Here is a 12,451-nt window from a genome sequence, read left to right on the forward strand (position 1 = left end):
TACATTTATAACAGATTTCTTTAAAACAAGGTGTGATTTGAAGACAAAAAGTGAGTATCATTAGTTTTGTCAAAATATGACAAAAAACTCTTTTATTGTACCTAATAATATAGAGATAGAGGAGCATTCATGCAAGAACGGCCACTGAATCAGCATATAGATGAGACGGCAAAATCTGGCATAAACAACTGGGGTTCAAAGTTATGTATTCTTCCAAATTCACTTCTCAATTCTCAAACATGATTAGGTGCTCATGGCTTATATTTCCAGGAAGGATATTTTTAAGCTCTAATGATGTTTCTGCTGCATCACCTGGTGCTATCTGGTACCATCTATGATGAAAATGTGCATGAGATATGATAGATCTAAGTGTTTTAGGTATAGTATTTGATATTTTGTTATATTTGTTCATGCCTTTTCTACCTTTCTGAGGAAGTCTTTTAAAATTAATATGTTTCCAAAGACCTTTTCTAATACGATACTTGAAATTGCACATAAACAAAGACAGCTAAATGTAACTTTTTGTGACCATCATTGTCTTTAAGATTGTATATTTTAGTTTGGCCGTCCATGGCCAGTATTCATCAAGGCCTAATGGAAACTTGATTCTCCAATCCAATTTGAATGCTTCAGAATTTATGCGGAAATCTTTGAAAAGTTGCATGTCCCACCTCATATATACTAATTACAGCTAATTACATTGACATTTTTGGATTTTTATGGTGTCATTTGTTCAAAAATCACACTAAGGAAGATTATCACTGGAGAGTTTTTTAAAGGCTACCTAAAAAAGTGAAAGAGGAAGTAACTTTGATTCCTTTGATTTCCTCTTTCACACATTTGTAAAAGCATGCCTCTAAGTATTTTTGTAACAGTGGCCATCTGCAGGATCTGGCCATCTGTGGATGCCAGTGTGTTTGTATTGCACTGTTCATTTTCGATCAAAGCCTCTACTATTTGCCCTGGGGGATCGAATGTGTGGTCATCATTTAAAATTGCTTTTTTGCTGCACCATTGCTCCGGCGCTGTCGGGAGCTGGAAAGTGGGGACGAGGATGGGTGATGTCCAATTATAGATCTGATGATGTAAAGACACGAGAGCACATGTCTCCCCCCCTCTTTTTTTTTTGCTCTTGCCAGAGTGGTACAGTCCGCAGTCTTAAAGGCAGAGTGGTGCAAGAAAAGTGCTTTAACTTTTGCAGCATTTTCATGAAACTTTGCAAAATAGTTATCATGATGAAAGAAATGACAAAAACGGAAAAGATACAGAGCCTAAGTAGTTTGTGGAAGTCACATTAATATGGGTAGTTAGATATAGATCATGGTACCAGTCTAATGATTATCTGAATGTGATTTTCTGCGATTTTACACTTGATTTTTTTAAAATTTAATGGACGAAGGATGCAAACACCTACACACAAGCACAGTCACATGTGACAGTCTGAGGCAGGCACATTGCAGCATTGCTAAGGCAACAGCTGCAGAGTGCTCCTACAAGCAGATAAACCTCGGTGTGCTCAGCCTCTCGTCGTCGTTTTCATCTGGTTAATACAAACTCAGGTTTCAGGGGGATTTGCTCCTGTCTAAGAAGCTCTCGCGGTGCTTCATGTCTTTTTCTGTGATGCATATGTAATTCACACTCTCCTCCTCAACACATTTGCTTTCGGTCTAATTCCTTCTGTCTTCACATGCACACACTCGCATGCGCTCACCCACTCTCCTTCTCCTTCACGTCCCCCTCCCTCGCTTTTTCCTCTCCATCCTCTGCTGCTTTGCTCTTCTGTTGTCTGTTTTCTCTGTTTCCCTCCCTTTCCACACTGTGACTCCCCAAACCCTGTCTTTTCTTTTTGGTTGTTGTCGTCGCTAACCCCACCACCTCTGCTTTCCATCTCCATCCTCCCTTCTTTCTTTTTGTTTTCCCTCATTCTTTTTCCACCACCTGTCCTTTTGGATATCGGATACACGCCTCACCTTTCCATCTCTCTCCATTCTTTCTTCCCTTTCCTGCTAAATTCCAAAGACCACCCTCTCTCCTCTCCTTCTTCTCTCTCTTTTCATTGCTCTCTCTCTCTCTGTTTCCCTGTGGCCCTCCCCCTCCCTTTTCATGTTTCCCCCCTCCCTCCATCCTCTCTTTCCCTCGCTGGTTCAGTTAGTCAAAGAAGAGATTCACGGAAGGAGAGAAAAGGGGGGAAAGGCAGGACGAGAGTGAGAGCGCAGGAGTGGGGCAGGCTGGGGAGAGGGGCGTGGGGTCTCAGCCCTCTGTCGTGGGGGGTTGGGGGGGTTGAGATACACCCCAATATTTTGTTCTAAGTACCATGGACTGCCTCTGCATTGTGACTACAAAGGTAAGCTTATCTGTTGTCTCCTACACACGCTCGTGCTCTGTGTGAGTGAAAGAGAGTGAGAGGTGCCACAACTGGAAAAAAACATTAATTGATTACAGAGGTATGCCATCTGCATAGATAGATATTCCAGCTTGGAAATTGTTTCAGTCTTTGGTTTCTGTTTCGGGATTTGGACATTTCAGAGAGGCGCTGAATGAGCTGAGATAGCAAAGGTGTGTGGACTGGATATGCTTTGATTTCTCCCTCTCTGCATGACATTCTCTCCCACTCTCACCGCATCTCCTACTTGGTGTCATGCTTTAGGAGTTCGCACACCGGGGCTGGCTGACCTGCGTGGATGTTTTAAGGGCAGAGAGAGCCAGTGCTTTGCGGTGGCTTTGTGAAGCCAGAGCTGCAGGATGTGTCAGGAAGAGATCCTGGGTGGGAATTCTGCATGCCGTCCCGATATTCGCCACCGCTTTCTATTAATCCGGAAAGCTAGAGCTAACGCACGGCGCACTTTTTCTACCACGCCAAATAAGTGATGTGTTATATTACAGACAACTGCTCAGCATCTCCAGTGCTGTGGTCTACCGCGTTGACTAAGAGAAAATAGTGCAGCTCTGATGCAGGGTGACACCTGACACTCTGAGGGGTCAGACGGTGTTCAGAGAGCTACAGTCTCAACTGGATTCACACTTACATCTGAACTGATTCAACAGCGAGTGAGCAATACGCCGTAGCACCTGCACCTGAGCGCCGGTACCAGCAGGAAGTGATGACAAAAAGTCGGAAACAAATAAAAATGCACAGAGGCTCTCACAGCTGTGTGAAGGCGGTGATCATCAAAGGCGTTTTTTCTTCTTTTTTTTCCCTGCATTTGTGCTTATTTCATATTGGTAGCACAGACGTGAGTGCAGCTGGTGCTTTCGGATGCATTACATAAATTTGTGCTTAACTGTGGCATACTCATTTGCTTATCAACGTCTCTGTTTCCGTGGCAACAGAGAATATTGGTCAGTTAAACTTAGATAAGGAGGTGCAGTCAGATGAGGTGGCAGACATACTGTACAGTTTTAAAGAAGTACACACAGTGCCTTGCAAATGGATGCATAACCCTTGATGCTTCTTCACATTTTGTCACATTAAAACTAAAAGAGGTATTTTACTGGGTTTCTATGTGATAGGCCAACACAAAGTAGAGGAGAAATGTGAGGTGGGGGGATTAGGATTAGCATAATTTTCCTGCACTTTTTAAAACAAAAATCTGAAAATACCCTAAATTTAAACTGCAGTTGAGTCAGCTGATTAGTAAATACAGACATAAACCCTGTGGAAGAAATTAATGTTCTTTATTTGGGTCCACATATTAAACACTATATGTGATAAAAACTAAAACTGAGCATGGCCCTGGAGTAAAGCATGGTGGAGAGAGCATCAGTCTGTGGGAATGCTTTTCATCTGAAGGGATAAGAAAGATGGGGCTAAATATGGAATGGTTTAACTGGAAGAAAACCTGTTAGTAGCGGCAAAAGACTTGAAACACAGGTTTGATCTCAGAGTACACACATGGATTTTGTTTTAAGGACATCAGAATAAATAGCACTTGAAACAAATGCACACCACACTTCTCAGATTTTTACTCTAGCAACATTTATGCAATTACGCAAGAAACAATTCTTATTCCTTGTTTCTTGCATAATTTAAGGTTTTTCTTGCATAATTTAAGGTTTTGGTTACTCACATTTGGTGTGTACCTTAGTATTTAATTTGTATTTTGTATTCTTTTGCACTTTTGCTTACTGTGTGTTATCTTTGTTTTTTGCCTGGGAGCTGCTGGTAACTTCAATTTCCTGAGGGAGTCTTCCCAAAGGATCAATAAAGTACAAGTCTAAGTCTAAGTCTAAGTCATTTCTTTTCTCTGTAAACGTATGCGCTACTTTGTTTCACATAAAATTTCAATAACATTTATTGTTATGTAGTTTTAACATAATAGGTTGTGAAAAAGTTGCTATATATGAAATTTTGAAGATTAATTCAGATCTTTTTCCTGCTGAAATAACTTCCATATTGAGAATCATGCATTCTGTTAACCACTTATGGTAACCCTGTGTTGTTACGTAACAGTCCAGTATGATAAAGTCCAGTTTAAAAGCATAGTACGGAAGGTTTTAGGTTCCAGGGGTACATGCATGGAAAAGGCAGACAAAAAACCCCCAATAACAACTGTGAGTTAAAGACCACAGTTGGTGGCAGTGGATATTTCACCAAACCCGTTCCAGAATCCTGCATCGCTATCAAAGTGAGAAAGGACTTACTGTAAAGCTGGCAAAGAGGAGTAGGCTTTTGCCAAGAACTTGTGAGACAGATGGTCAGTTTATAATAGAGCAAGTTAGCACACAAAAGTATGTTAAGGAATGCGTTGACTGATCTTCAAACTAGCCCTTTGTTAAGATATAGAAATGATGGGCTTTATTTTTCACAAAACTCTAAATACTATGAACAATTAACTGTGTGGAATTAAACAAACATTACTTTTAAAAGGTTTAAAAGGCTAGTTGAGATTTAGATACATGTATGCCAAAGTTGAATGAATTCAAATTCACAAATTATTTAGTATACAGTGACCTATCAAAATTTTATAAATGCCGGCTGCATTGCAGGTAAGGAGTGTGTAGCTTGCCATCATGTAGCAGCTGATGGGTAAGCAGCTCCCCGAGTGAGCTGTTCCCTGACACCCACATACTGTATAACAGGTTATGTGAACAATGTTGCTTCCCCTGCGAAGGTCTGTGCACAAAGTTTTACTGTGTGGGTGAAGGCACAATGAGCCAGTGAGTGACAAATGAATTAAATCACTATTGTACTAAGCGGTGACTTTTGTAATAAAAGAAATTGAAGCAAGTCTGTGGCCTTCTTTAGCACATCTTTAAATCATGAATACTCAATTCGGCTTATTTATATAGTGCCAATTCACAACATATGTATTGAGGCACTTTACAAAAAATAATTTCAATTTAATCATAAATACATTCCAATTGATCCTATTTGTCAAACAGTACAGTAAGATAAGCTTATTATTCAAATTAGTTTAAAAAGTTTCCATGTAAGGAAACCCAGCATATTGCATGAAGTCATTGACTTAAAAATAATCCTACATCAGTTCTTCTGGGGTTTTTTTTTGTGTGTGTATGCTCCATCTTCTCAAACCAGTCGGTCGTGGCAGATGGCCGCTCCTACCAAGCCAGGTTCTGGTTTCTTCCTGTTAAAGGGGAGTTTATCCTCTCTACTGTTGCTACATGCATGCTCATGCCGAGCACTCACTAGACAAGTGTTGCGTATTTTAGCCTAAATTTTCCTTTGCACACAGTAATTAGCATAATAAAATGACTGAATAATATATTTTAGTAAATAAATAGTTGCTTTTCACCTTGAAAGGTAGAACTGCAGAAGCTGGTCTCTCCTTTCCATATGTCTGCATTTGGAATCCAAGCTAAAAAAAACAACTGAACCTCCTAAAAGGCTTTAAAAATAGTGCATTTGTTGCTTGTCTGGCAGTGATGTTCATATAAAAGTAATAGGTTCCCATCTGGGAACCCTTATGTCATGTAACAGCAACTGTGCTCCAAAATATAGAAAACTTTCTTTCGGTTGTGGCCTAATTCTCCAACATATGATTTGCATGTCTTGTTATAGTGGATTGGAGATAGTTAATGTAGCGAAGGTCTGATGCTAAACTAAAAGGTGAGTTCACTGGTATGTTTTGCTACACATCTTCAATTTCTGATCATTCCATGTTTAAAATCTGACATACCAAAACTGATTCAATTCAAACTGTATTATTCTACACTTAATTCTATTTGTGAAAACTCAAAAAGAAATCAATATTGCTTTTTAGACACCTTCATTTGCCTTCAGTGAACTTAGCACACACAAAAATGTGTGTAATGCAGGTCTAAACACGAGAAAACGTTGTGAATTTACTGGAACATCTAGACTTGGAAGTAAGTTTTATCTCAAAAGGGAGAATAGCAGATGTTGCTCTAAACTATAAGTACCTTGTAATACCACAGACAGATGGCCACCTCTTCGTGGTGGTCATCTGTCTGTGGTATTCCAAATACCTGCAACAAGTGATAAAAGTTCAGAGAAGTCAGCTAAACATCAGGAACAAGGTCAACAGACATGCCTTGCTCAGGTACCTAGTCAGGTAATCAGATACTCTGCTAGGGTAACTGATGTTAAAACACAAAAGCTACTCACCATGTTGGAGTCCACCTTCAATCCAGCATCCATAGGTGATTCACTATTTGCACAGAGGACTAGTGAGTATCAAAGACACCATCCAGGATGAAATATCCAAGCTCCAAGAATACATCAGGAAAATGGCCCAGAAAGATGAAGCACTCAGTCAATGTCTCAGACAATGGAAACTAGAAGAGGAGGAGAAGAAGGAATCATCATGGGAGGAAAAGCCACTGCATGAGATTTATCACCGATAGCTTAAGTGGCTAGTATGACCAAATGATACCAATGGTTAGAAAGGGCTGGGCAGAAGGACAGCACAGAGGCACTGACAATAGCAGCCCAGGAGCAGACCTTGAGCACCAAAGAAATAGAAGTCTAGATCTACCATACCAGGCATGCAAAGAGGCCCTAGAAACAATCCAACATCTTACAGTTAGGTGTACGATACTAGCAGGAAACTGGAAACCCCCAGGTCGTTCCCTACGAATCACCTCCCAAGGTGATAGAGAATGACTGTGCTAATATTCTGTGAGACCTTCAGATTCAAACAGACAAGATGGTAATGGCCCACCAACCGTACACTGTGTTTCTTAATCAGCAGCAGATGAGAGCTGTTATCGATGTGGGCATCCTAAATGAAGGAGACATCAGGAATAAAAAAACACAAGAACTACTAAGGGGCTCAGGAAATAACTAGAAAGACCCTGGCAGATGAAGGCAACTCTAGTGCCCATGGTCATCAGAGTCTGTATGATCCCTACTCTGGAGAAATATCTGACATCTCAGTCCAGAGCGCAGTCCTAGGAACAGCTAAGATACTGAGATGAACCCTCACAATTCAGGTCCTCTCTTATAGAGAGGACCTGAACTTGAGATGAGGAGCCATCCAGGGGATGGGTGAGAGAGTAGTTTGTATACACACACACACACACCCCAATGTGTGTAATGCAGGTCTAAACACAAGAAAACATTGTGAATTTACTGGAACATTTAGTCTTGGAAGTAAGTTGTATCTCAAAAGGGAGAATAGCAGATGTTGCGCTAAACTATAAGTACCTTGTAATTCCACAGACAAAAGACCACTTCTTCATCTGTGGTGAAGAGGTGGACTTCACCTATATATATATACGTATATATATATATATACAGTATATATATATATATATATATATATATATATAATATTCCTTAGGTGTCATTGACACCTTAAACATGAAGACCGAATGTTTCTGTTAAGATCTAACTTTTTTTTTTTTTGCCAGTTTATGTAATTTTCTACTCCTTCCTACACTAAAGAAATCTATGACCAAAAAAACCCAATAAACTGCTAAATATTATACCAGTGACTCGCAGAGGAGTGATGTTACATAACACTTAGAACAGGAATATTAGTGCATATCAGCTTTGAAGAGACGTCACAGGATTTATATTTGGTTGTGAGCTTGACGTATCTTTAACTTTTTTTCCCCGTTTGGCAATGAGTCAGAGACGGATGGTTTTATGTTTCGGAGGACAGAACAAGTAAAGCACACAAAATCTGATCCCACCTCTGTTTTCTAAAAACATTCAGCAGAAAAATTTGTTTGTGTGAGAACAAGGCTATGGAGTACATTTTTACAGCATTTATATTTTTCCAGCCCTGTTTAGCTTGTTTCTCTTTCATTATCACTCCTCTTCTTGTTGCCACCTTCATTCCACTCCTCGGCTCTCACATTTCCAATTCCTGTAAAAAAAATATATTTGTCCTCTCTGCCTCCTTCACCTGCTTAATCCCTCACTCTGTCGTCTCTTCCAGACTCTTCCTTCCTTTATCTCATTTTACCTATTTTTTCCTTCTCACTCCCTTTCTCCCTTCTCTCCACTCAATACTTACCTTCTGCCCTCCTCTTCAGCACTTTCCAGCCTACTCCAGTTAGTGCTTCTTCTTATGAATTATACATTCACCAAGATGTATTCAAAGTCAGCAGCCTTTGCACATCTTACTGGCTTCATGTATGGCTACATTCTCTTTCCTTGAGTGGATTTTGGCCCGTTGCGTTTGTGTTTATCTTCGGTTGCCAGTCGACTAATATGAATATTTATTTCTCCAGAATATGTTATTGTGTGCATATGAGGGTGGGAAAGCTTACGGCTGCTGCATCTAAGACTTTTCAACAAGAAGTGAAGCTAAAACCCTGCGCTCAGCCTTCCAAGAGTGTGCAATGCTACATGTACAATTTGCAGTGAGCCAGGATTAATGATCCAGTAGTGAGCTCAAATGATCCCCATTCAAGGGCATGGGCGTCCATCAGGCCTTTACATGAAGCCACAGAGACACTGATCCTGTCAAGTTACTCTAGGGGCAGAGCGAGAGGAGGAAGGGATACCCCCACAGCAAGTTTGGTGGCATTAACACTTCTGTTGGACAATAGAAAATTGCTGAGTGGATAAAAAGAAATGAAAAGTACTCTACAAAAGAACAAATACTGTATGAACTTTATAATTTGCTGAATTACAACCACAAACTTCAAAACTCCAGAAATGTAGGAAATGAAAGGAAAAGGATACATGTATATTTTTTATTATAATTTTTTGCTAGGGAAATCTGAAAAATGTGCATTTGTATTAACTGACACTCCAAACCTCCAAGTGTTGGTCCATTCTGATTTAAATCAGATTAGATTAAGAACATCAGGCTTCAAGTATTGCTTCAAAATTTTAATTAGATTTAGGTCTAGACTTTGACAGGGCCATTCTGCCAGATGGATATGTTTTGATGTAAATATGGACAGCTGCGACTTATAGACAAGTAAACTATATATGTACTTATTTTTCTTTTCAAAATTAGTAGGTGAAGTGTTTATTCTGGTGTGCTCAACAATACAGAAACTACAATAGTTGGGTTATGGCCCTAAAAGTTTTAATACTAAAAATGTATCTAGACATAGACAAATGCAAAATAAGCTTCTTATTAAACACTGAAAACATCCCTTATTTCATGAACAACTCATTCCCAATCAGATGGTAACTTCAGTATCATCAGGCATATGTTGTGTGATGTAATTTTTTCTAATAATACTAGGTGCCCATTCCCATTGACAGGACATGCCAATAGAAAATAACAGAGTCACTAAGGGTGACAGTGACATTTTTTATGTATTATTTCAGTCCCGTCTGATGTTATCAGATACTGATCTGATACAAAAAAACAGTGCAGAATTGACTTAAAACATTTTTTTAAACACATACAGTACAGACCAAAAGTTTGGACACACCTTCTAATTCAATGAGTGTCCTTTACTTTCATGACTATTGACATTGTAGATTCACACTGAAGGCATCAAAACTATGAATAACACATGTGGAAATATGCACTAAACAAAAAAGTGTAAAACAACTGAAAATACCCCTTATATTCTAGTTTCTTCAAAGTAGCAACCTTTTGCTGTGATTACTGCTTTGCACACACTCTGCATTTTCTTGATGAGCTTCAAGAGGTCGTCACCTGAAATGGTTTTCACTTCATAGGTGTGCCCTGTCAGGTTAATAAGTGGGATTTCTTGCCTCATACATAGTACATACATAGATGTACTGAAATACAAATGTATTTACCAACTCTGAATCAGTAAATAATATTTAAATACACCAGTAGTTTCACAAGTTGGGTCATACTTTCAAAAACAACACAACTTTAATTGGCTTAGTTAGTGCAATTAGGTACAATAAATCATAATAAAGAACCCAAACTGACAAAAACAATAGGTTGACCTTGGTCAACAAGTAATAATATGTTTCAAATGGTTGAGAAAGTTCAATAAGGAATTCTAAATATGATGTAAAATAAATAATAAAGCATAATGTTGCTCAGAGCACACAACACAGAATTATACTGAATAGCCCTGCCTTTATGAATCAAGCACATTGTCACAACACCCAATCTAGAATTTTTTTCAGTATTGGGACCGACACAGATATTAATATCGGATCGGTCCATCTCGCGTAGCAACCACAGAAAAGTGGTGGAACAAGCTCTTTTATATATCTGAATACAGGCATTTGTGGCAGTATCATCCCCACAGCATGATGCTTCCACCACTGTTTCACTGTAGGTATAATGTACAGTGTTAGATTGCACCACACACCACTTTGCATGTAGGACATAAAAGTTCAAATTTCGTCTTTTTGTTTAACCAGTGCTCTGGGCGCTGGCATATGGCAGTCTGTATTAGAAGCACCTCTTGCCATTAAAGCAAGAGGTGCTTCTAAAGGCTTTCTTTCAATAATAGCTTTGCTGTTATCATTTGGTCTTTAGTAAAACCCAGATGCGGGCAGAACCAGAGGCAGAGAGGTCAAGGGAGTTTTTAATGACTAAAAATAAAGATTTACTCTGCTGGCATGAAGATGTCGGAGCATGGAACTAGTTGTGAGGGTAACAAAAGAATCGAGCAATGAACAATGAACAAAGGAGAATAAATTACGAGGAAAGGGGGATGAATGACACTGGATCCAGGTGAGCTTGATCAGGGTGAATGTGGAAGAGCTGTGGCAGCGTGAAAGCAAGGAGACTGAGAGAGGGAGACAAAAAAACACAGATAATAGACAGGGAACTGAACTGAAACACAAAATGATATATTAAAAAGCCTAACAAGCCAAAATGGACAGAAGCAAGAACACAAGAAAGAAGTAACTAAACACAACGGAATAAACTCTTGGCAATACCCCAACACAAAACTAATGATAACAGAAAAATGAACTGAATGGCAATAAACTCCCCAGAAATGATCAGAAAACAAAGCACATGAAAGCCAATACACAAACACCAGTGAATCATGACAATTATTGCCATTATTCTATGAAATGCAGATTAAATTTAAAAAAAATCGCACTCTCTTCTTCTTTATGTTACTCTATTTCATAACGGTTTGTGGCATAAAATCCCAATCCAGAACCTTAAAATTTGTGACATGTGGCAAAATATGAAAAGGCTCATATAGCATGACTATTTTAGCAAGCTCTCATAAATCTCCCAAATCCTAATTTCTTTTTTCTGTAAGTGTAGCCTCTTTCTTTTGAAGAAACATTGAAAACTACAAATGTTGTAAATGGTTTCCCTGCTTCTTTAACTGCATATTGCACCACTCGCCCACACGTTCTGCCTCTTTCTGAAAAAGAAAGGCACACCTACATGATCAGACAGAATCCACACACACGGTGTCGTGCTCCTGCACAAGTGGCTTCTGTGCTGTTGTGCATTGTAACTGCAACCTTGTTTGAAGAATACTGTGTGACGCTGCTGCGACACCAAAGGTGTAATACTCAAGAAACCTCATTGTTGAGAATGTTGCTAAAGCATTAAACACCTCAAAACTTTATCATGTTGGTGGTGGCTGAGTCAGAAAGACATCGTTTCCCACACAAATGCTCATCAACAGTCTCATTTCACCAACTTAGACTGGCAGAACCAACAGAGGGGCTTGCTGTATGTTTTAGCCACGAGTAAATGTTTTAGTTTATTCATTATACCAGTCATCCCACCAGGCATATGAGCCACCGAGGCAGTTGTTAGGAGCTTTTCTTTGTCAAATGTACACAACCCAATCTGTTCTCCACATTGCTTCATTGGTATTTTTTGCTTCAAAGCCGCTCCGCGAGGAACGCTTAAATAATTTGAGGACACAATGGTTACAAGAATGTTTTCTTTGCTCTATTTCTAATTTTAGAGGTTTTTACTAACCCTTCTCTACAGCCGTCATTGTAATCAGTGTATGTTACTTCAAAGCATAAACAAATTTCAGTAAAAATTGTGACGTGCTTTTATAATCAGCCCTATTTATTCTGGTGCTCCTAAATAAAATTCTGCTCAACCAATTGCCCCCAGATGTCAACAAGTAAGTAAAGCCA

At 39.2% G+C, this 12,451-nt stretch overlaps 1 protein-coding gene across 1 annotated transcript in view; it reads left to right on the forward strand.

Annotated features, from left to right (window-relative positions):
- Positions 1 to 2,241: 2,241 nt before the first annotated feature.
- The window catches only part of LOC102232201 (disks large homolog 4-like), an 84,514-nt gene continuing 74,304 nt past the window's right edge, over positions 2,242 to 12,451 (forward strand). The window contains exon 1 of the mRNA XM_023342450.1: positions 2,242 to 2,344. Coding sequence (XP_023198218.1) covers positions 2,315 to 2,344 — 30 coding nt within the window. The 5' untranslated portion in view covers positions 2,242 to 2,314. The remainder of the gene's footprint in view (positions 2,345 to 12,451) is intronic.

The sequence above is a fragment of the Xiphophorus maculatus genome, chromosome 11 (assembly GCF_002775205.1).
Source record: "Xiphophorus maculatus strain JP 163 A chromosome 11, X_maculatus-5.0-male, whole genome shotgun sequence".
In the NCBI taxonomy this organism is placed as follows: Eukaryota; Metazoa; Chordata; class Actinopteri; order Cyprinodontiformes; family Poeciliidae; genus Xiphophorus; species Xiphophorus maculatus.